The sequence below is a fragment of the Dermacentor variabilis genome, chromosome 8 (genome assembly GCF_050947875.1).
Source record: "Dermacentor variabilis isolate Ectoservices chromosome 8, ASM5094787v1, whole genome shotgun sequence".
In the NCBI taxonomy this organism is placed as follows: Eukaryota; Metazoa; Arthropoda; class Arachnida; order Ixodida; family Ixodidae; genus Dermacentor; species Dermacentor variabilis.
Genome location: NC_134575.1, coordinates 171,887,583 through 171,913,252, shown reverse-complemented (window position 1 = coordinate 171,913,252; position 25,670 = coordinate 171,887,583). Strand labels below are relative to the sequence as shown.

The window sequence follows — 25,670 nt, the reverse complement described above, 5'->3', positions numbered from 1 at the left end:
TTTGTCTAGGCACGTGTCGGTGGCTAGACAAATAAGTTAATAAGACAACAAACCAGATCTTGATAAGCAGAGTAAATATTAGGTGGAGGCACAATAAAGTGGCAGAAGCAGTAAAGACAGCAGCAGCAGCCACAGAGTGAAACAAATTATAGGCCAGTTTATCCAGGCCTAGTCCTCTTCACAATGCCACAGCCACAAATATAAACGTCTGCTCCACATGCAACAGGAAAAAGATCATTTAGCTGTAAACAGCTCGACTGTTTGGAGTTCGTCCACTTCATTAATAGTTGATATTCTAAAAACGGCCCAGACAAAAATTAAGCACACACAGTGTCATCTGCCTTCTTGCCATTTCTATGATCTCAATCATGGATGCAAAGTTGCATGCATGACATATGATCAACGAAAGCAACGCACATATACATATAGAACGGTCAGCTGATCATACACTCATATGTGTTTGCTTTTGAAAGTGCCAATAAGCAACAGCAGCAGTGAAGCAAGTTTCTCTACCTGCACGGTCACTCAAAAAGCACTCACAGCTTTAAGTGAAGAAAACACACTATCACTGTCTCAGTGCCTCAAATGGAAGGTGATGATGGCACCCCTAGCTAGCTAGAATACAGCCGTGTGTGTGACCACTGCTGAGCACTGTAGTAAGCCCGGACCACGACGTCCGAATGAATAGGCACATAGCTGTCATATCATCATCATCATCAGCCTGGCTACGCCCACTGCAAAGGCCTGCAAACGGCAAAGGCCTCTCCCATGCTTCTCCAACCAAACCAGTCATGTGCTAATTGTGGCCACGTACCTGCAAACTTCTTAATCTCATCCACCCACCTAACTTTCTGCCGCCCCCTGCTAAGCTTCCCTTCCCTTGGAATCCAGTCTGCAACCCATAATAACCATCAGTTACCTTCCTTCCTCCTTACATGCCCTGCCCATTTCATTTCCTTGATTTCAACTAAGATGTCATTAACTTGCATTTGTTCCCTCACCCAATCTGCTTTCTTCTTATCCCTTAACGTTACACCCATCATTCTTCTTTCCATAGCTCATTGCGTCGTCCTCAACTTAAGTAGAACCCTTTTCGCAAGCCTCCAGGTTTCTGCCCCGCTGTTATACACCTTTCTCTTGAGGGATAATGGCAACCTGCTGTTGATGATCTGAGAATGCCTGCCAAACGCACCCCAGCCCATTCTTATTCTTCTGATTATTTCAGTCTCATGATCCGGATCCGCGGTCACTACCTGCCCTAAGTAGATGTATTCCCTTACCACTTCCAGTGCCTCACTACCTATCATAAACTGCTGTTCTCTTCCGAGACTGTTAAGCATTACTTTAGTTTTCTGCCGATTAACTTTAAAACCCACCCTTCTGCTTTGCCCGTCCCGGACAGTCAGCATGCATTGCAATTGGTCCCCTGAGTTACTAAGCAAGGCAATATCACAGTGAATCGCAAGTTACCAAGGTATTCTCTGTTGTATCGTCATGGCACCGCACGCGCCTATGAAGCTGGGCGCACCTGCTGTAATCACTTTCTTCCCTTACTCTCTATTTGTCCCTTCCTCTCTTTCTTGCTGTGTGCTATATATTGCACACGATGCCCGTAATAAATGTTCTTTGCTCGGTTGATCTTCTTGGGAGCACGTGGTTACTTCAGTGGTGACGAGGATGGGATAAGCCTGCCGCCCCACCAGCAACACCCCGGTAGCCATGGCCAGATACGGAAGCCCACCGCAGTTCGAGGAAGCTACGGACCACTGGCCGGCATATCTAGTGCGGCTAGAAGCTTTCTTAGAAGGCAACGGCATCACGGAAGAAAAGAAGAAGCAAGCATTGCTCGTAGCAGGGCTGAGCACTCACACGGTGGCCTTTGTTAGTGGACGCTGTGCGCCAACAAAGGTGAACCAGCTGTCATACAATGAAGCCCTCCACATACTGCAGAAGCATTTTTCGCCCAGCCCGAATGAAAAAGCCCAATCCTACAAATTTTTCTCACGCAACCAGATGCCAGGAGAGCCAGTCAGAGATTTTCTTGTAGCCATTCGACAATTGGCGGATACCTGCAACTTCGGCACTTCACTTGACAGGATGCTCCGGGTCCGTATAGTTTGTGGCTGGCAAGACAACTCGGTACATCATCAACTGCTTTCGAAGGCATCCTTAACAAGAAGCGAAGCAGAGGAAATCGCCTTAGCAGTAGAAATGGCGGAAGAAAATGTGAAGACGCTGAAGACAGCGCCTGAGGACGAAGGCGTACACATGTTAAGAAACATGTATGCACGACGTGAAAGTCGGCCACCATGCTTCAGGTGTGGAAAAACAGGGCACGACCCCAGAACCTGCCGGTTCCGCTCAGCAAAGTGCTACCGGTGCCAGCAGCAGGGTCATGTTCGCAAGATGTGTCCCGGACAAGCAGACAGCAGAACGAGGGAACCGTTTACGTGGCCACACCAGCAAATTAATGCCGTGCATCCGTCAGCAGGAAACTGCAACGATCCCGGATCAGAAGCTCTGTTCCTTGTTGAAAAGGCAGATAATTTCGTTGGAAACATTCACACCGTAAAGGCAGTAATGTGCACTCTACTTTGGAATGAAATAGCGATCAAGATGCAGCTGGACACAAGGTCCCAGGTTTCTATCATCACTTGGCCCGCCTACGTACAGCATCAAGATGCCTGGCCGAAACTGCAAGAATCGCAGCTCAAGTTGTCATGCTTCCTTGGACCACTGCCGGTGCGTGGCCAGTTACAGCTCGAGGTTTCCTTGGGTTCGAAGACTACGAAAGCCACATTAGCGGTGCTGAGTTGTTCCAGACCGAAACTGTGTGGCAGGGACGTCATGACAGCGCTGGACCTTCTTGGGGAGCCGGTGCTCAGCGCAACGCAGGAAGGCAAGAGTGCAGCCATTCGTGAAGTTGGCAATAGCGTTCAAGTCTTGTTAGAAGAATTTTCCGACGTGTTTCAACCCAAGTTAGGGCTCATAAAGGGGCCACTCACCCGTTTGCCATTGCGGGATGACGCTGTAAGGCGCGGCCGGTGCCGTACGCGTTGCGCTCAAAAGTGGAGGCCGAAATTGATCATCATCATCATCATCATCATCATCAGCCTGGTTACGCCCACTGCAGGGCAAAGGCCTCTCCCATACTTCTCCAACAACCCCGGTCATGTACTAATTGTGGCCATGCCGTCCCTGCAAACTTCTTAATCTCATCCGCCCATCTAACTTTCTGCCGCCCCCTGCTACGCTTCCCTTCCCTTGGGATCCAGTCCGTAACCCTTAATGACCATCGGTTATCTTCCCTCCTCATTACATGTCCTGCCCATGCCCATTTCTTTTTATTGATTTCAACTAAGATGTCTTTAACTCGCGTTTCTTCCCTCACCCAATCTGCTCTTTTCTTATCCCTTAACGTTACACCTATCATTCTTCTTTCCATAGCTCGTTGTGTCGTCCTCAATTTGAGTAGAACCCTTTTCGTAAGCCTCCAGGTTTCTGCCCCGTAGGTGAGTACTGGTAAGACACAGCTATTATATACTTTTCTCTTGAGGGATAACGGCAACCTGCTGTTCATGATTTGGGAATGCCTGCCAAACGCACTCCAGCCCATTCTTATTCTTCTGATTATTTCCGTCTCATGATCCGGATCCGCCGTCATTACCTGCCCTAAGTAGATGTATTCCCTTACGACTTCCAGTGCCTCGCTGCCTATTGTAAATTGCTGTTCTCTCCCGAGACTGTTAAGCATTACTTTAGTTTTCTGCATATTAATCTTTAGACCCACTCTTCTGCTTTGCCTCTCCAGGTCAGTGAGCATGCATTGCAATTGGTCCCCTGAGTTACTAAGCAAGGCAATATCATCAGCGAATCGCAAGTTACTAAGGTATTCTCCATTAACTTTTATCCCCAATTCTTCCCAATCCAGGTCTCTGAATACCTCCTGTAAACACACTGTGAATAGCATTGGAGATATCGTATCTCCCTGCCTGACGCCTTTCTTTATTGAGATTTTGTTGCTTGCTTTATGGAGGACTACGGTGGCTGTGGAGCCGCTATAGATATCTTCCAGTATTTTTACATATGGCTCATCTACACCCTGATTACGGAAATTGATCGGTTAGTTGAAAATGGAATTCTTGCCCCGGTCGCACATTCGGAGTGGGCAGCACCCGTAGTGGCGGTGGTAAAGCGTAACGGAAACATTCGCTTATGTGGCGATTTCAAAACTACTGTCAGCCAAGCCTGCCATACGATCCAGTATCCTCCCCCGCGCATAGAGGACATCATGGCGACGTTAAATGGCGGTGAAGTTTTTACAACTATCGATCTCCGGGACGCGTACAATCAAATTGCGTTAGACGAAGAATCGCAACTGCTCACGAGGGTAAATACACAGAAGGGCCTTTTTTGCTTCACACGCCTTCTGTTCGGAGTAGCCTCTGCGCCAGCGCTATTTCAGCAACGCATGGAAACAATTTTGTAAGGACTGCCCGGAGTACAGGTCTATTTGGACGACGTAATCATTGCAGAAAAGCAGAATGACGCCGCCACATTACGCCGAGTTATGGGAAGGTTCCGCGAGTTCGGGGCGCGGCTGAATCGGGAGAAGTCAAGATTTCGTGAGAATGAAGTTGATTTTTTGGGTTACAAAATCAACGATAAGGGCGTGCATGCCAAAAGGGAAAATCTTGAGTCTATTCTGGACGTTGGCACACCCACGGGAGTGCCCGAGTTAAGGTCATTTTTGGGGCTGGTCACCTATTACCAAAAGTTTCTACCGCAGGCAGCCACGATTTTTGCACCTCTATGAAAACTATTGAGCGCCAGGACAGAGTGGAAGTGGGGCATTGCTCAGCAGCGGGCGTTCCAAGAGGTCAAAGCACTGATAAGTAGAGCAGAATTTCTTGCCCATTACAACCCAAACAAACCGTTGGTACTAGAATGTGACGCTTCATCGGTCGGCATTGGAGCCGTCCTTTCTCACGGCACAGCTGAGGGGATGAGGCAACCCATTGGCTTCCGCTCCCGCATACTCGCAGACGCAGAGCGGAAGTATTCGCAGCTTGAAAAGGAAGCCCTGGCATTAGTGTTTGGAGTGGCGAAATTCCGGGCATATTTGTTGGGTAGGAAATTTGCACTTCTGACTGATCACAAGCCATTAGGGAATATTTTCAATACAGATAAGCCGGTTCCAGCCATGGCAGCCGCCCGCATACAACGGTGGGCTCTCCGTTTGAGCCCACCGTTGTATGCGGCTTGACAACTCCTACATCGTCAAGTTCAAGGACGGCAAGGCGAATGTTCCGGCTGATGCACTCAGCCGCCTGTCACGGGCAGCGCCTTCCGAGGAAGTGTCCGGAGACGAGGACAGCGCTGATGACTGTGAGTACGTACTTCTCACCACCTGTTTGGACAGTAGAGTGTTGTCAGCCAAACAACTGGCCCGCTATATGGCCGAAGATGAGGAGTTACTTTTGGTGCGGAAGTGGGTGCAGGAAGGCTGGCCTCGGCATTTAGACGTGAAGCAAGTCACTTTGAAGCTGTACCTAGTTCGGAGGGACGAGCTAACTGTGAGAGAAGGCCTGGTGTTCTGGGGCCACCGAGTCGTCGTGCCTAGAGCAGCCAGGAACGTAGTGTTGCAGCTGATTCATGAGACACATCAAGGAATCATCGCGATGAAGAGACTAGCTCGCTCGCTGCTTTGGTATCCCGGCATTGATAAACAGGTTGAGCAGCTCGGTAAAACGTGCCACTTATGTGTTCAAGCTGCACCGATGCCTCCACGCCAGGTACCAGTCCTGTGGCTGGAAACCAGGCAGCCGTGGTCTCGTCTGCACATCGATTTTGCGGGTCCGGTGGATGGCTACATGCTATTAATAGTGGTCGATTGCCACAGTAAGTGGATGGAAGCTGTGCCTTTGCGAACTTCCACAACTGGGACGACCGTAGATGCCCTGCGCATCTTCTTTAGCACTTTTGGATTGCCGCGCACTATCGTCACAGATAATGGGCCGCAGTTTGCAAGCCGGGAATTCCAGACTTTCACTACGGTGAATGGAATAAAGCACATGCGCACTGCACCATATCACCCTCAATCGAATGGGTTGGCGGAACGAGTGATGCGTACCATAAAACAAAGCCTGCAGAAAAACAGGCAAGGTTCAATGCAAACGCGGCTAGCCAGGATCTTGCACAACTACCGACGAACGCCGCTGTCAGACGGAAAAACGCCGGCTATGCTGCTGATGGGGCGTGAGCTACGCTCCCGGTTAGATAACTTGTTGCCGTCAGAAACAGAGCATTACAGTTACCCTTTTGCCAATGATTTCTTGCAGTAGGATAAACCAATTTGGGTGCGAAACTACAGTTGCCTCGGAGACCCATGGACTCAAGCACGTGTCCAAACCACAGAGGAGTCTCGTATGGTGACTGCCGAGGGACCGGAGGGTGAACTAATGCGACGACACTTGGACCAAGTGCAACCGTGTGTGGTGGTGCAGGACTCGGAGCAAGTGCAACTGCGTCTCTCAGCCAGAGGCGACAGAGCCGTCGACAAGACCGCTAGTGCGAATACGACGGATGAGACCACAACCCTGGAACTACGAAGGTCAGCACGTTCGAGACGTCCCCCTGACAGGTTCTCTCCCTAAGAGGAGACTGTTGTATCATCATGGGCACCGCACGTGCCTATAAAGCTGGGCGCACCTGCTGTTCTCACTTTCTTCCCTTACTCTCTATTTGTCCCTTCCCCTCTTTCTTGCTGTGTGCTATATATTGCACGCGATACCCGTAATAAACGTTCTTTGCTCGGTTGATCTTCTTGGGAGTACGTGGTTACTTCATTCTCCATTAGCTCTCATCCCCAATTCTTCCCAATCCAAGTGTCTGAATACCTCCTGTAAACAAGCTGTGAATAGCATTGGAGAGATTGTACCTCCCTGCCTGACGCCATTCTTTGTTGGGATTTTGTTGCTTTCTTTATGGAGGACTACAGCGGTTGTGGAGCCGCTATTGATATCTTTCAGTATTTTTACATACGGCTCGCCTACACGCCGATTCCGTCATCTCATAAAGGTGGAGAAAAAAGAAAGGGGAAGAGACACTGCAAGACAGCATCTGCTGGCGCTAACACCCGAGTGCATATGCGTGTGCTGGCGAAGGGGCCTACCTCTTATTACGCAGAGACTAAAGACATGACACATGCATGTTGTACACAACAGTAGCACTCTGCTGATTCAAGAAACAGCAAGTAGGAACTGCAGAGCTGTTCATCGAAGGGACGAATAAATAAATAATCCTGCAATCACTGCGAGACCAGCGGCAATCGTTTCGCATTCGCTGGCATTTCTAGATCACTTTCAACTGGTTGTTTCTACAAGCGCCAGGAAAAGAACGTGTAATTGCGCAAAACTCGTAGCAGGGACGCGATTTATTAGTGGTGCCTTTTCACGCTTCGTCAGCGGTAAGCGACTCACCGCCCGCGTTATCAACACGATCAGCCGGCCATGAGCGGTGGGTAGATTTATGATAAGACTGGCATAGAACCGAGCGGAAGGCATGGCTTCAGAAAAGCACCGCAGAACCCTCACCTTTGCTCTAGATGCGGTGCAGTAACGCCAGCAGCTGGGCGACAACTCTGATCAAGCCATGGCCCTCCGGAATATGGGCAACTCAAAGATCCCAAACGCGTACAAAAAAACAAGGAGCGAACCACAACACAGCAGCAGAACGCGAAATTCGCGCTGCTTACACGGCGATACGAGCCTGTCTAAACACTCCGAGTTCGAGGGTACCTATTAGGCCCGAGAACGAACTACAGGGGCGCTGCGAGCGCTGCTCGCGTGACGTCAGGGCACGGACTCGCGCCTGTCGTCTGCTGCAGTTCGGGCGGTACGCGTACGGGCGCTTTCTGCAGTGTTTTCGTGTGTTCGCTCTCGTTCCCTCTACTTGTACACTTATGGCGGTCGTCTCAAATATATTTTTGCGAGAATATGTTTTGCGAATTATATTTTCGCTCGCGAAAATCTATTCGAAGGCCTTATTTTTATATGACAATGCAGTTCTCAAAGACAACGCTACAGTGCCAGCTGAAGGAGCGCAGACCAACCCACTGCGGTTATTTCGTGCGCGGATCGACAACCGCAAAAGCATAGCTTATAAGAATCCAGCTATCATACCATACCTGCCGCGGTACAACAAGTATCTTACAAACGCTGCCTATATATGCCTTCTACAATAGTTACCTTGATTTTAATCCGCTATAACAGGTTTGCTTACGACGAGTGGTTCATGGTATAATATCGAATTTTTGCATTTCTTCACAGAAACACTCGGCAGTAACAGGAGGACTTCTCTAGCACTGCAGTTTAGATTCTACCAGCACCACTTGCTTTTTTAACTGCTTCTCAAAGTTAGGCGGTTCTTCACGTATTTATTATAAGTGGCGCTAATTTGAAGTGAAAAACTAATTGAGGCTTACAGCTCTTTGCAGAATACGCAAAGAAATGTACCAATATATATTCCCTTTTCCGTGCTACACGTTCAACTCCCTTCAGCAATATACTGCTGTTTGTTGCTTGAGGAATATACAGGACGAATCTCTTCGGCGAACTGACACAGGTTCTAAAAGAGTTGACTGCTGGGCTAGTTGGTCGTGCATATTTGAAGTAGTAACTTAGCTCGAATAAAAACACGGGAACAAGAAAGACGGACAAGGACCAGCGCTTGTCCTTGTCCGTCTTTATTGTTCCTGTGTTTTTATTCGCGCTAAGTTACTACTTCAAAAAATGACACAGGTTGCTCGGCCCAAAGTAGCCTTTTGGACTGTATGGCTGCCGCCAGAAAGAAGCCGAAGCGTCATTCATTAGTAGTATGGTACATATATTCAATATATAATTTCCCGGCGGAGGGTCAAAAATGAAGTGAAATATGTAAGGCTTGTGGCGTCTTCCTTATGAAGGTTTGCGAAGTTCTTTTTTATGTACTGACGAAGCGTATAGTTCTCCGGTTGTATAATTACACAACGCTGGATCGAGACAAGGTGAGGCAGAAGGTGCTTGAATTTTCCTTTTCTAGGCACCTTAAGCTGCGCTGTAGCACCTCGAGTATACTCCAGGCATTGCAATTGGCGCTGTGAAAAACTGCTTAATGGTTTCAATTTGTGTAGGGAACTGATGGGTTTCGCGAACAATGCGTCCCTCGCCATACAGACAGTCACTTGCTACTGTTGAGTGAGGGGTGTGCCATATGTTGATAAAGGCTAGTGAATGCCATCATGAAACAATTCCTCACGTGCACTTCATTGGCTCTCGATCTTAACCACGAAACATTTTTTCAGGTGATTGCTACTATGGTATTTGGGAATTAACTATGTAAATACTCTACACGACGTGCTGTCGCGTTAGTAGCCTGAGCAATTCATTTTATGGGGCCTGTCTGAGAGAGCAGTGAAAGTAGCAGCAAACTTTTCATACGAAATGCGCACTTACCTCTTTCTTTTACGCAATAATAAGGTAACCATACTGTCACGTGGTAGTGACAGTGAAGAAAGCAGCAATACGGTGGAATACAAAACTAGCTTTTATTGAGCGAACCTGTACCCACAAAAACAGGCTACACCTATAACACAACGATAGCGGCGAACACGGTCGGCGATCGTCGGAAATCTGATCAGCGGGTCAAGCGCGTCGGCTTTTATACAACAGTCGACGAATGTTCCAGACTAATCGTTGGGACCCGCGTGCCTTCCACAAAGTTCTACACCATTCGCGGCAGGCGATGAAATCAGATAACATATAAGGTTCGGCGGCAACAGACAGCGAATAGAAGCATCGATAACTTTCCAGAAACTTCGGATACATGCAGGCGCGTCCCGCGCTGTGCGATAACATTTGTTAGGCGGCGAAACGTGGTTGCCCGATAAAGATAAGTACATACACTGTCAATATTTGACTGGAACAACTCACCAGAATAATAAGAAGCGTGATGACAGCTTCGCTGGGCAGTGTCTTTCTAACATGGATAACATGTTGACACCAAATACCAGGATTTTTCTTCCATGTAAAATGCAACGTCTCTCATAGCTAAGTACAAGGGAATGTTAAGTGCTTAGCAAAGCATCGCAAACAACTTCCATTGTTGAATTTGCGGACATGGTTGTTACGCATTTATGGACAGACAAGCGCATATATATGCATTGCCAAACCAGTAGACCTCTTCAACGCTACGTAGCTTGCGATATCCAAGCCACAAATTTTCTCGACTCGCGCGTTTTTGAAGAAGGAACTGTGGTTCAGGCATGGCAGCAGAAAGAAGACATTGAATAGTACTGCTCTAGCCACCTATACCGCAAGCGAACACGAAGGGACCGAGCGCGAGCCACAGCGAGCGGCGTCCTGGCCGTGACGTCACTAGCGAGAGGGCGCCTCTCCAAGTTATCGCCGCTAATAGCACAGCGTTTCATGCAAATTGCTAACAACCAGACGTACGCGTTGGAACGCGTTCGCATGTGCTGCGCTCACTCGACGTCGAATCTCGCCCGACGGAGGAAGAGGGCGCGCACCCAAACGATGCACGAGTTGCCGCGCGTCTAGCCATAGAATCAAGAACAACTGTCTAGCCGTGTTAAGTGGGCCCCGCACACTCTCAAGTTCAACAAATGGCCACAGAGGGCGAAAAATCAATCGAGGCGTGTTTCAGCGTATGCGCGTAAGTGGAGCTACTGTAATTTGGTCGAATACTTTAATTTGTGCTTTCTCTGTTAGGGGCGCTAAACATGCTGAATTTTTTACTTTACACAAACCACTGACATAAACAATCGAGGTGTCTAAGGATGTTTTTTTACCTCAGGCAAATAGGTAGTTGATTTTTTTAAAATTTGATTGCTGAAGCTGTTATTTAGTCATAGCGTCAAGGTTTTTGTACTTGATTAATCACCGACAGCCGACAGCCTATTGGTATCGATGCGTTTCCTGACCGTTGGCGTTCGAATACTACGGCGGTAAAACATTTTCGAAAGCATGCTGGTTTCGTCTGCGAGTCATTACATAGACTTGCTGTAAAGAGGTCTACTCTTGGCAAAAAATAGTGCCTCATTTTGTTTAGGCGTTGATTATCATAATGAATGCGGCGGGGGTTGAGGGAGTACGCTTGAAGGTACTTTTTATGCCGTTGATCTCCATAACACCGTAAGTAAGCAAACCGATGTCACAGAACACCCGATGCATCATTGTGTGTTCTCCGTCATCGCTTGTTTGCTGTACGCCTACTAATTCTTCATTGCTTCTTCAAGTGTTGTATCCTCCTTTTGTCCTTGTTATCTTGTGCTTCACTTTCAGTATGTCGTTTTGTCAGCTGTAATGCGCATTTGCAAAACCAATACATGTTTGATAAGACGCAGTGGTTATCATAATTTCACTACACATGTATTAAGCTGGCACACATGGTTCAGATACAGATACCTGTATGCGGATTTGCACGACGTTGATGCGGAGGTTAGGATAATTATGACACCCGTAAGGAAGAGGCAGCTGACGGCCGTAAGCTGTTGCGTTCTTTCCGCCAAACTACCCGGCCTGGTAGTGCTGTAAAGATGCTGTATAAGAGTGACACGCGGTGACAGGGAAATTGTTATACTTAGCAGCCGACCGTACGTTTTGTAGCTTAGGTCTTCTTTCTTGTGCGTTTGTGCTACCCTTATTAATGAGCCATTTCTTGACTATGTTCTTGACTATGTAGCCGCGTTTGTGTGGATGCGTAGACGTGTGCTTTTTGTTGTACTTGTAAAATGCAAATAAAATATTTTCAGGCTTACTCAATCTTTGGTGTCGTGTGCGTTTATTCCAGTCGAGGCGATCGTGCCACCTGGAAACCGCATGCTGTCAGTAGCCCTACACGAAATGCAACAGCTGGAGCGCGGCGGCACAACTCGGGGTAACGGCGGCGTAATAAACGAAAAACCGCTCGGGATGCCCTTAAAAGTCAGTTCAGAGTGTGCCTTAACTCGATATGACTCAGCGCCACATGTATTCTCCTGCGCCTCGATCGTGCTCCCGCCAGTTTAGTTGCTGTGTGGCAAACGTAGCGCCTACATATATATGTAGGCGTTACGTTTGCCAGACAGCAACTAAACTGGCGGGAGCACGATCGAGGCGCAGCAGCCAGAAACCCAGTAAAGCCACAGAACACCTGGTAAAGCGGCCATACTGGGCCTCTTCGATTTTCGGAGTTCCGGCAGCCCGCTGGCAGCCAGATGGCAGCCAGCTAGTTCCGCTTCTGACAGGAAGTCACATGGGCTGGGATCCCAAGACAACCCGAACCTGCCCGAAGTTTGCAAAATCGAACGCCGGTACAGCTGGCCAAGTGTAAACATGCTACCAGCATGGCAGCGCCCATCGAGGCCGGCGCGCGCTCGGCGTAGTCGGCCCATTTATGCGTTGCCAGCTTGAAAATATATTGTTGCATTCAGGGATACGATCACTTTCGCGCGACTCGGCGCAGGACGCGTACTCGGCCAACCTCGCTTGCGCAGCGCAACAGATGGCCTCCGACGCGGCGGATGACAAGACGCGAAATCGTGATTGTATACTCGAAAGCGATAGCTGGAGGATCCCTGCTCGCAGCGATCACGTCGACCACCGGCGACATTGATGAGTTGGCGTTGTGTCATCACAAGACATGAAAAAGCAGGTTATCGGGTACGTCTAGCTCATACGCATAAAATTTCGCGCCGACCTGCCTGGGCTTCCATTCATAGTTTGTTGTGGCTGATGGTGCTTCTCATTTAAGGAGCTGGGGACGCGGCTGGCGCATGAAAATGCACGTCGCCTGTGACGAGCGAAACGTTTCACACGAAAAACAACATTGGTCGCAATCATGAGAGCAATAAGCCAATGTACGTGTGTCTAAATGTACCGAGTGCAATCAGTGTATTCTTAGATCAACGGCCTGCAGTTAGAACACATATCGGTTTCGAGCTGCCACAGCATACGACGGAGAAAACACGGGCTAGCTGCAAAGCCTTCGCTAACTGCAGAGAAAGGAGATATATATACATACGCGAGATATGTGAAAAGGAACACCACCAGAGAAAGACGAACCCAAAAATTGGAGGACGCTTAAGCTTCGCGTTCAAAAGTGGAACGCGACAGCCTTCCCGTCGACCCGCCAAGGGGTGTAAGATAATGGGCTACGGCGCAGCGACTACGCGCCCCGCATCGGACGCGGTGAGCGTCGAGCAACGCAGCGTTCGGCGCGACAACGAAATGTGCGCCTGAGCAAGCGACGCACGCCTGAGCCTTAGCAACAGCTCGTTTCTAAGGCAACACCGCGTTCACTAGAGGCGCTTTTGTACCGCTTTGAAGCATCGAACTCGTGGCTCAGTGGTAACGTCTCCGTCTCCCACTCTGGAGACCCTGGTTCGATTCCCACCCAGCCCATCTTGGAAGTTGCTTTTTATTTATGAAGTGCTTGCCGTGATTTATCGCTCACGGCCAACGCCGCGGACGCCGACGCCGACGACACCGGCTTTTCTGCGACACGAGCTCCTTAACGCTGTCGCGGTACCGCAATGTGTGAATGAGCGTCTACAACTTGCGTGGAAGGAGATTCTTGAGTATGGGAAGGAAAGGTTGGGGTAAAGTGCAGCGCAGTAACTGTCTCTCAGCAGAGGACACCTCAACCGCGCTGCACAGGGGGTAGGGAATGAAAGTAGGGGGAGAGAAGGAGCACCAGAAACAGCAGCACGCCGCGGAAATGTGATGGAGCTAAAGGCGGTCGGCGAGGCCGACAGCCTCGGCGAATGTCAGGAGCGCACGTAGAAGTGTCCTGTGGCGTGAAGGGCAGCCCGAGGGGTGCAGGAGTTCAGTCACGGTGTCGCACGGCAGGCCGTGCCCACGGTAAACACGGGCAAGGGACGCGCGCGCGAGCGAAAAGTTGGGGCACTCACATAGCAGGTGCTCGAGTGTCTCGATCGCGCCGCAGTCGCGGCAAAGGGGAGAGGGGGCTCCACGCAGTCGATGCCGCCGCTCGGCGGGCCACACAGAACCGGTGCGAAGGGCGAGGAGGAAGGCGCGCTCGCGCCTAGTGAATCCGGTCTGCGGGAGACGACGCGGTGGGCGCCCCTGCGCAACTCGGTCGTCGGGATGGCGGAGCGCGAGCTCCCGTCTGAAGTGGAGTCGCGCTGTATCCAGCGAGCTCACCCGGTCTGTCAGCGCGGTCGACGGGTCGTGTGCGCGCCTGGCCAGCTGGTCCGCCGTCTCGTTGCCCGCGACTCCGACGTGCGAGGGGATCCATTGCAGGCGTAGGTTGCATCGCCCCTTCAGTGCGTGCAGACGGACGGCAAGGCGCTGTGCAAGGGGCGGCGCGCGCTCGTCGAGTAGCAGCTGCTGCAGCGCGGACCTCGAGTCGCAGAGAATCGCCGCGCTGGTGATGTGCGGCGACTCCTCGAGGATGTCCGCAGCGAGGTGAAGTCCAGCTAGCTCCGCCGTGGTAGAGGAAGCCCGATAGTAGAGCCGGCACTGCTTCGTGATGCCAAGTTCGGGAGCAACACAGGCGGCAGCCGCCGAGCCGTCGCTGAGGACGGAGCCATCGGCATACAAGTGCGTCCTTCCTCCCAGGTCGTCCTCGATCCTGGCAGCAGCCTCCTGCTGTACAGCGCAGAGAGGCGTGCGATGTTTGGAGCGGACGCCCGGGAGGTCGAGACACACGTGAAGTGGCGTGCGCTGGTGTGGCGGTGGCCAGGTCGGCGGTACGGGCGGAGGGTCGACCACCAGGCTGTCGTACAGTTCGCACACTGTTCCCACTCGTGACTGGGGCAGGCAACGGATGAGGGACAGGATGGGTCCTGCGTCCGGGGCACAGGAGAGGCGCTCGAGGTGACCGAGGGCACGCAGGTCAGCCGTCAAAGAGACGGGCCACGCGCCAGTTTCCGCGAGCGTCTCCGCAACCCGCGATGAGCGAGGGAGGCCGTGGCACATGCGAAGCACTCGGCGGTGGTCGCTGTCGATGAGCTGCCACAGCCGGGCACTGACACGGCACAGTGGTAGCGCGTACAACACTTGCGGCAGTGCCACCGCAGAGTAGAGCGCCGCCGCGAACGAGGCAGGGCAGCCGTCGCCACGGGCGAGAAGGCAGCGCACCGCACTCTCCACTCGGCGCATCTCAGCGCGCAGCCGGCGCACAGCAGCGAACCATGTGAGGCGGTTGTCTATCGTGAGCCCCAGGTACCGCACTGTCAGGCGCCAGGGCAGGGGCACTCCTTCGACGAGCACACAGCCGGTGCGGCGGCGGACACCGCAGGGGCGGATCAGGATAGCCTCGGATTTCGTCGACGACAGCCGCAAGCCGATGGCGCGCAGGAAGTTCGCGACGCCGTCCAGCGCCTCCTGAAGCCGGTAGCGCATCTCCCCCGTCGCAGAGGTCGGCCCGTGCACGAGAAGCGCGATGTCGTCTGCGTAGAGCACAGCACGCACAGGGAAGCGGCCCGTTTTGGGAATGCACTCGATGATGGGCGCGAGGGCAAGGTTGAACAAAAACGGGCTCAACACGCTTCCCTGAGGCACACCGCAGCTCACAGGACGGGGCGAGCCGACCGTGCCCCCGACTCGGACAGCTGATGTTCTCCCGGCGAGGAAGGCCTCGATGTAAGCAAGGAGCCTGCCCTCCACACCGAGCGCCCGCACGGCCGAGAGGATGGTGTCGTGAGGGAGGCAGTCGAATGCGCTCTGGACATCGAGGAGCAGCAAGAAGGCAGTCTCCCTGTCGAGCCTGGCCTGCTCGAGGGTGCCGACGACGACAGCGATGCAATCCGCCGTGGAGCGGCGAGCGCGGAAACCGCACTGCTCGGGAGGTAGAGCACCGCGGGCATCCGCAATCCACTGGAGCCGGGACAGAGCCATCGCCTCCATCGTCTTGCCCGGGATAGACGTGAGGGAGATCGGCCGGTATGAGGCAGGGCTGTGAGGTGGCTTGCCGCGTTTCAGCACGGGGACGATTACAGCATGTCGCCACGAATCCGGGAGGGAGCCGCTGTGCAGGACGTCGTTGTAAGCGTCGAGCAGGAGGCGGCGCTGCGGCTCGTCCAGGTTTCGCAGCATCTGCAGCGTTATCCCGTCCGCCCCAGGCGTGCTGCGGCGGCGGCGGCCGCGCGACAGGGCCCGCTGCAGCTCGTGATGAGTGAAGTCACTCTCGCACAGGCTTGTGATTGCCTGTGCGTGGTTTGTGTGAGCTTCGCCCCGCACGAACACCGCAGCGTACAGCGCTTGCAACACAGCCGGGGGCGCGCTGGAAGCAGGAGGGGTGGCAGCAAAAGCGTTCGCCAGAAGCTCTGCGAGCTCCAGCTCGCTGATCCCGCGCGCTATGGCGATGGCTAGCACCGGGAACCGCGGTGCCTTCGGGTTCAGGAGGGCCCGGAGGACTCGCCATCCACGGCGCTCGCTGCACGGCTGGGCGAGTGACGAGCAGAGGCCGGCCCAAGATCGGCGGCGCAGCTGACGGGCGTGTCGTCTGCACACAGCGTCCAGGCGGTTGTACAAAGTCCAGTCCGCCTCGGCTCCGGTTCGCATCGCTCTCCGCTGAGCGCGGCGGCGAGCGGCGCGCACATTGAGGAGCTTGATGTCCGGGCAAGGGGAACCGGCAGGTACGGCAACACGCGTCGAAGCCCGATTCGCGCACTCTGCGATGTGCGCGAAGAAATCGTCGCCGCGTGGTGTTTGGGCACAGAAATCGCGGAACATGGGCCAGCGCACTACCGTGTACACACGCCTGGCGCCGCGATTCGGCTGCACGGGGGAGAGGGAGATGGGGAAGTGGTCGGATCCCGCGGTGTCCGGGGCACGCTGCCACTCGTATGAGCAGCGCTCCGAAACAAGCGCGAGATCGATCACTGTGGCGGTCCCGCTGCGACGGGCGAAGGTGGGCTGGCCGCTGTTGATGACGGCAAGGCCCGCCGCACCGGCCGCGCCCATCAAGTTCTTCCCCCGGATGGTGGTCTTCGCAGAGCCCCAGCACCCATGATGCGCGTTGAAATCGCCGCACACCACACAGTCACGCGCGAGCGAAGCGGCGAGGCGCGACAGGAATGTCATGTCGCACTGCAGAGCGGGTCGCACGTACACACTCGCGACAGACGTATCGGTGCCGCGCACACGGACGGTAACGGCCACGCACTCGACCACTGCACAGCACAGATGTTCCGTGGCGATGAGGGCGTGCGGGAGAGAGGCACGCACATACACCGCTGCGCGAGGGGAGCCAGGCGGGTGCGCCGCGTCGGTGCAGGGCGTAGCATCGCAGTCGTCGCGTCGGCACTCTGTGGGGCTGCTGTATCCGATGTAGCCGGGCAGCGAGACCTCCTCTGCACGCGCATACGTTTCCTGGAAGGCGAGGACGTCGTAGTCGTGCAGAGGCAGCTGCTCGGCCAACTCGGCATGCCTTCGCCGCAGGGAGTTGCAGTTCCACTGCAGGATGCGCGGCCGACATTCAGCAGTGGGACTGGCCATGATGGTTCGGTGGCTGTTGTAAAGCCACTGCCTGCAGGCAGATGGGTCGTAGCGGGTGGTCAGCTGGCATTGCGTGGAACACGATGCAGCTAAGATGCACGCATGAGAGCGCGGCGCGCTGTTCACCGCCGCGAAGAAGGAATCAGCTCTGGGGACACGCACACGAAAGCTTCAAACGGTTTACCACGGCTCGTATCACACCGCTTCGCGATGCGGAACGGTGCGTTAGCACCTAAAAAGATAACGCTAGAAGTAAGGAAATCCGAAGATGACCGTATACAGTTGGCTGAGCGCTCAAGCAACCGCGTTGCAATCCGTGAAGTCCCCGTAAAGATGGCGGCGAGCGCCCATGCTAGCCAGAGAACTTCCAGAGAGCAGCCAGACCAAAATCGTCCTGGCAGGTTCTGGCAGCCCGCGGGTAGCCAGAACCGTCCAGCGCGAGCAAAACGAACGCCCGGCGGAAGTGCGTAGCGGTGGGCGGAGCAACCCGAGAAAAACGAAGACGCTCTGGCTTGCTCTGGAAGCCCGCGGGTAGCCAGAAGTGGAAAATCGAAGAAGCCCACTGTGCAAAACCCCGTTTCCGTTTCCTGTTGTACAGCGCCACCTGTGGTCGCATACTTTAGTTCACGACGCCACCGCTACGCTTATTTCTGTAGCACTGTGGAAGGTACAGTTTTCCTTCTCTAAGTTTGTATAGGTGTTCTGTGGTTTAGTCGCGGCGGCGCAGTGTTGCTAGGTTCCTGTGCTGATCGAAGGCAGCCCAACCTTTGCTTAGCGGTCACATTAAGCAATGTGCTAAAGATGGGAGTAAAACAGAATACGTTTTAAGTTAAAATTTGTTTTTATACTTTAAAAAAGATATTGCAGGACTCCTAGTGGTTCAGTCAGCTCAACTTCGACTTAATACGAGTATTGTGAGCTTGGTGAAACCCATTGAGTTAGTAGAGCAACTCTTTCATGAACAGCCAAAATATGACTCCAATTTTGCGACAAAGCCATCCACAGAATCTGAGTCTACAATTTCCTTTGGTAACGAATTCCAGATTTCAATTGCCCATGGGAAATATGAATAGCTGAACGTGTCGCACTGTGTCGGATATTGCCTGATGTGTTTATTATGACAGGTTCTATTGGAGTGTCGGTGTGGTGGCTGCAAGTAATCTCGCTTATCTATTTTAATTTTGTCATTACGTAGCATAAAAAGAAATTTCATGGCAGCCACACGACGCCGACAAACAAGGGTAGGCAGTGCTGCCTGGCTTCTAAGAGCACTTACGCTTTCGTGTCGAGAATACTTATGGTAAATAAATCGCAACGCTTTATTTTGAATGCTTTCTAATTTCTGTGAGAGTCCTTTCTGGTGCGGGTTCCACACTATGCTACCATACTCAAGAATTGGCCTTAATAAAGTTCTATATGCTGTTAGTTTCACGTAGGATGGTGCTGCAGGTAATTTTCTTCGCAAGAAACCGATTGTTCGGAAGGCCTTCGTGCATGTATTATCGATATGGGTATTCCATTTTAACGCGCTTGTAAAGGTTATGCCTAAATATTTTACTGTGTCAGTTTGTATTAAATCGTTGCCGTTTAATGTATAATTGAACCTAAAGATCGACTTTCTATGAGTTATGGTCATATACTGTGTTTTCTTAAGATTAATTTCCATTCCCCACATGTCACACCAGCGGGCTATATTGCTTAGTGTAGTATTTAGTCTAAGCTGGTCCTCGATTCCTCGCACGCTTGTATAAATTACCAAGTCATCGGCGAAGAGCCGCAATTTTACTCCATTTTCTGCACAATCAGCGATGTCATTAACATATATGAGAAATAATAATGGCCCCAATACGGATCCCTGTGGTACCCCTGAATAAACTTCGAGTTGGTCCGAGTCATAATTATTTATAGTAACATACTGAGTTCGGTTTGACAGATAGGCTGCTATCCATTCTACTACATTGTGCTCAATTCCGATAGACTTTATTTTCTCGATTAGTTTACAGTGCACGACGCGATCATAAGCCTTCGAAAAATCAATAAAAATAGCATCAGCTTGGAATTTGGAGTTAAATATTGATGCGAAGTCATGTGTTATTTCTAATAACTGTGTTATAGTTGACAAGCCTCTTCTAAAACCGTGTTGCTTAGGATATAATATGTTATTTTCTTCTAAGTATGTCATAACAGCTTTACTTACTATGTGTTCCATTAATTTACAGCTGCAACAGGTTAGTGATATTGGTCTATATGTTTCCACGTGTAATTTATTGCCTTCTTTATGAATGGGTATTACTTTGGCACATAGCCAATCCTTGGGAAGAGAGGCTGTACTCAGCGATTCAGAAAAGATAATTTGCAAAAAGGGAGACAGCTGCTGCGCGTATCGTTTCAAAAATTCATTTGATATATTATCGGGCCCCGGCGCCTTCTTGGTGTCTATTTCCAAAAGCAAATTTAAAATGCCCGACTCTGTTATCACAACTCCGCCCATCCGGGTGTCAGCGGCTGTCACGGGCGCACTCGATATTGGCCAGCGCGTGAAAACGGATTGGAAATAGGTGTTAAATGTATTTGCTACAACGCGCTTTCATTCTATGACCAAACCTGCCACTTCTATTTTACTGCTCACGCCTTCTGGCTTCGACAAGTAGCGCCAAAACTTTTGCGGTTGGTTCTTTATGAAATTTGTTAACTTATTTGAAAAGAAGTCGTCTTTTGCAGCTTTTATTTCTAATTTCAATTTGCATGCCAGCTCTATTATCTCCGCAGAATTTATCCTTTTTCTTCGACGTCTTTTTAGTTTTCGTTTTAGGTGAATTATGCTCCGCGTGATCCACGGTGTTTTCCGCTCAGTTCTTTTGAATTTTGTTGGTATGAAATTATTTTCGCAATGCATTATAGCCTCTTTTAGTTTTATCCAAAGGCCATTAACGCCTCCGCAGGATTCAGCTGAGAAACCATCCAAGGTTTCCTCTAAGTAGTCAATAACACTCTCATCATTAGCTCGGCTATAGTCCTTGAAAGCTATTCGAGATGGTTTGGTCTTACACCCAGTGCTCATACGCAGAGTAAAAAATGTTAGAACCAGCATCTTATGATCTGAAATCCCTTCTTCAACGCGTATATGTGGTTTTATCGACTGCGATACCAAAGCAAGATCAAGTACTGAACAGGCATTTCCTTGGACACGCGTAGGTTCATTAACAATCTGTGATAAAGAAAAACTAAACATTATGTCAAACAGGCGCTCACAGTTTCTTGCATCTCTGTTGCCGATAGTTAACTTATTCCAATCTATCCCAGCTAGATTAAAATCCCCAGTTAATAACAGCTTTGTACATTTCTAGTCAGAAACAAGCAAAAATGGTGAATGCAGAGTATCAGAAGCCCAAGGTACAGAAATTATGAGAAGTGTTGAATGATTTTAAGGAAAGAATGCTATTTCAAAATGCAAAACTCTTTAGTGGAGGTCAAGCAAGTAACTATAGGTAGAATACTCTGCAAAATTATGCGAGTGAGGGGATGTCAAACAATGGGTCAGGAAATGCATTGTTTTTCTGCAAAACAAAAGCTGATTGCCATTACATGAGTCACTTTCGCATCATGACACTGCTGCTTGATAAATTCAGAAATAAACCAAGAAACAAGACACGCAAAAATAAGAAACAATTTAATGATGCTCTATCCACACTGGGATAAATAAAAACAAACACATCAAATCTAATGTGGACATATTATACGCTTGTGAAACACTAAAGGAAAAATTCAGTTTCAAGCTATGGCACTTGCCGCATAGATGGGGGGGGGGGGGGGCCTTGCACTAATAGTGATAGTTACCACTGCATTTAGAAATTGAAAGCATTCATGCAGACAAGGATGATTCTTTATATTTTTGGCTACCACTTCAAATGCCTCCACCAAGTGTTACAATGCTGCACGCAGCCATACTAAGGATCTCGCAGCAACACCTGCTGGTAAAAAGCAGAAGCAGTCAAAGTGCTGGTGTGTTCTGGACACTATGTTTGAAAACTTTTAGGCAAGAAGAATGCAAGAAGCAGACATAACAACTGCATTTATTTCCATAATTCCTTATTTGAAAGGTCTATTCTTTTCGCTTAGATAATGCCTACGCCAAGCCACAGCAGCTCCCTCATACAGACTCCGCAAGCCAAGAGGCCATGGAGGCAAATGCAGGTAAGAGGCAAGAAGCAATAGCACTGGTATCGACATTCATCTAATTTATTTCTTTTTCTTTCGTTTAGGCAGCCAGCACACCTCGAACAGCCACGTTCACTGCGGATGTGTCACCCTAGTCGCCAAGGAAACATTTGAGGGAAAGCGACAAGCAATGTGATCAGCCATTTCTCCATGTAAACGATACTCTTTCTCTCGGATGACTCCTACGCCTCGCCACGCCAGCACACTTGTGCACAAAGATGCCGCGGAGGCACATGCAGGTCAGAGGCAAGAAGCAGTGGTACTGGTGTCGACATTTACCCAATTTCTTTTTCTTACACTGAGGCAGCCAGCACACCTCGAACAGCCACCTTGACTGCGGGTGTGTCAGTAGATTCCTGTTGTACATATGCTCATAATAAACTTCAGTAAACTTGAACTTGATAATAAACTTGAAGGCAAATGGGACGTTGATGCATTGTTCTTTTGAACATTTATTGTACACATACAATATATGTTATACTTTGCAGTGCTACAGAGCGTATTTTGAAGCTTCCACCTATATTTTGCACCTTTAATTACGTATGTGTTGTGTGGCCCTCAATGCAGTTCATGTTGTAGCAGCTGCTTTGTCTGTGTATCGCACATTGGCTTAAGCTCGTGATATCCATACTTCTCTCACATATACAAAATAAAGTTCCATGTAGTCCTCAGTGTTACAACAAAAAATTAAAGTAAACAATCCGATCGTGGAATTGTATTTATTACAGTGATTACCATGACAGTTACTGACAAGTTGACAACTTGAACTGGTCAATCCGTCCACAGCCTCCTCTATTTTTCAAAAATAAAGGAGGCTGTGATCCGTCATGGCAAGGAATTGTATGTATACATTAAAAAAAAACGGGTGTGTGTGTGTTTGTAGTGGGGGGTATAGGATTAGGGCGGTACGAAAAAATGTACCAACACCGTCCTCTAGTCCCATTCCGTTAAGGTACCGTAACAAAGCGTATTATGCATAAAGTTCATACAACCAACTCTGATATTACTACACACGCCAGGCGACGCGAGCTACATTTGACATGACGCATTCGCGACTGCACCAGATGCCCTCCATATTATTCTCGTTAATCGTGCTCACTGCACCGAGGCAAAAGAAAGATCATGGGCGCAGGCGCCTTTAAAGTATCTCGACCTTGCGAGGCACTGCTGCGCCTGCCAGGGGAGCTGTCCGTGCGAACACTCCCTGGCACTCACCTGCCTCGGCGGCCCCAACCTACGTACCGTTCTGCTTCGAGCTTTGATCCCCCCACTGTCCCTTGGGTGCCCTGGAGTTCCTGCGCCGCCTGCTTTATTATAATCTCAGGTGCTCTCCTGAGACTTCCGTTTGTCGGTTACATGTGCCCTAGAGCTGGATCAGTACTTATAATAATAAAGAAACCCGATCTATCGTCGCGACGATAGATCGCGAAAGCGGCTTTTGCAACATACCGCGCCCGTGCGAAAAGAATTACGGAACGCCAACGAGGAATCTGACCACAGCTTCGAGCTCGTAACCTCGTCGAGTGACACTCCTGCAACAGGCGTGACCGCTGAAAACCGCATACCGCCGGAAACTTCAACAGGATCATCCCTCGGTTGCATAACTGCCACCTGTACGGTCAACATTGACCACACCCACACCGTCCCGCAACATAGAATAAAGAACCAACTTATAAAGCCCAAACACACGGCTGCACCCACACATCGCCATGCCGCTACGCTGCTACGGTTGCCGGATTAAAACTGACTACTGTCACCAAGTCTAGCAAGCGTCTCAGGAGCTAGCAACCTCGGCGCGTAGCAACATGGCGCCGCTCTTGCGGGTCCCGATTTCAATGCATGGGCCCATAGAGTTAGTAGAACAACTCTAGAGGAAAAGCTGGGCCGGAAAAGTGGGAACCTCTAGGGCGCCGCCCTGTTGCTACTGGTCAATGTGGCCAGCGCAATTACTATTGAAAGAGCTGAAAACAAGTACAGGTCACCTTATGCTTTGACATCTAAAAACGCATACCTGATGGCTTTATGAAGGTGGTGCGTTAATATTAAGGTTATAGAAAGCGATCGCTAAGTTCGTGACTTATGTAAATCACGATGTACGCATTCATGCAATAAAGGATGACGCGAATTTCGGTTTCGAATCTGTTTTTTGGATGCGTAGTAGTTCCGTACAGTTTAGGTTTGACATGCGATCGCGCGTCGACATCGGACGCTATGGCACACTCGCGCCTTATGTGCCACCGAAGCCCCGAAGTGCTCTGGCATATACCTTCACATGTAAGTAAACGAATGTATCTCCTTGTTGAGAATATCACGCGAGTAGGCAGCTCTTGTGGTGCATCACAATCGTTTGAGAAGCGTCACAGTAGAGCATTTTTCTACATGCGGAGAGGTGTTTTTATTTGCAGGTTTCCCTTCAGTAGGAAATTGCTGGACAGGCGGACCAGTGCACCGGAATTGTACTGACGAAGCCACAAGCAACTCAAAGAATCTGTTCAATTGTTGCACTTTGAACAATCATGCTTCTACAAAGGCCACTGCAGAAAAACAGCCTGATGCCGAGTATTTCTGTTCCACGAAGTGATCAAGAGGCGAGTGCCTAATGCGGACGAAATCGAGTGCATCGAGACTTAGAACGACAGAAAGCTGAGCTAGTTGGTAAGGATTCTTTATGCAAAACAGAGGTGAGGCGTGCAGACAGGACACAAGAGTAGAGAAGTGGGCGGCGCTCGTGTTGTTTGCTTGTAAATACTCTACTCTTGTGTCCTGTCTGCACGCCTCGCCTCCGTTTTGCATATTATTAATATTAACACACATATTAATAGCGTAGGCGTTTTATTAACTGTGCAATATTTTCAACACTTCCTTGCATGCCATTTCACGTGGAATATCTTTTCTGGTCACAAATTTGTGCAGCGAATCTATTTGCATGATCGACTCCGGGCCTGTGGGACCGTTCACTTGCACTTGATGCTGAGTCTTTTACATGTATCCATAAACTGCAGATATGCACATCAGATCCCTGCGAGCATTTTCAAAATTCACTTATTTTAGACAACAGGCACATATGCAATACTGACATAAACTCACATACCACTAAGCAGCTGGGACACATTTTTGTTGACCATACTCGCAGGTAAAATAAGTAGATCATGTGAATAGCTCCAGCTCATTTTCCTTAAATCAGTGTTTACAAGGGGTATGCAAAAATAATTTTTTTTTCTCGCGCACCGATTATTTTGCTGTATAAGCAAGAGAACCCACCACGTTAGTGTAACGTATCTTGTACATCACACTAATATGTGCTTTAATTTACCAAGTGAGATTAGTTACTTTTATGGCTCATTCAGTCATATCACATTGCAAGCTGCATTCATCAATCTTCAATTGGATTTTGCAAATGTTTATAGAAACATGTTTTCCTTTTATGCAGATATGCAATGGCAAGCCCTTCCGTGTGTTCCAAAGGTAAAATTTAAGCTCTAAATTAAAGAAGACATTTCCAGTCAGAAACAAGCAAAAATGGTGAATGCAGAGTATCAGAAGCCCAAGGTACAGAAATTATGAGAAGTGTCGAATGATTTTAAGGAAAGAGTCATATTTGAAAATGCAAGACTCTTTAGTGGAGGTCAAGCAAGTCAATATAGGTAGAATACTCTGCAAAATTATGCGATTGAGGGTATCAAACAATGGGTCAGGAAATGCGTTGTTTTTCTGCAAAACAAAAGCTGATTGCCATTACGTAAGTCACTTTAGCATCATGAGACTGCTGCTTGATAAATTCAGAAATAAACCAAAAAACAAGACACGCAAAAATAAAAAACAATTTAATAATGCTCTCTCCACACTGGGATAAATAAAAACAAACACATCACATCTAATGTGGACATATCAGACGCCTTGTGAAACACTAAAGGAAAAATTCAGTTTCGAGCTATGGCACTTGCCGCA

The 25,670-nt window shown here is 49.8% G+C and overlaps 2 protein-coding genes across 2 annotated transcripts in view; one reads left to right on the top strand and one right to left on the bottom strand.

Annotated features, from left to right (window-relative positions):
- Nucleotides 1–7,805, bottom strand: part of LOC142590725 (uncharacterized) — a 54,293-nt gene extending 46,488 nt beyond the window's left edge. Inside the window, exon 1 of the mRNA XM_075703154.1 lies at nucleotides 7,596–7,805. The gene's annotated coding sequence lies outside the window, so the exon portion shown is untranslated. The remainder of the gene's footprint in view (nucleotides 1–7,595) is intronic.
- LOC142591632 (uncharacterized) lies at nucleotides 1,519–4,816 on the top strand. The gene is made up of 2 exons (XM_075703927.1): nucleotides 1,519–2,899; nucleotides 4,536–4,816. The coding sequence occupies exons 1-2, from the start codon at nucleotides 1,720–1,722 to the stop codon at nucleotides 4,814–4,816; spliced, it is 1,461 nt and encodes a 486-aa protein (XP_075560042.1). The 5' UTR covers nucleotides 1,519–1,719.
- Nucleotides 7,806–25,670: the final 17,865 nt, after the last annotated feature.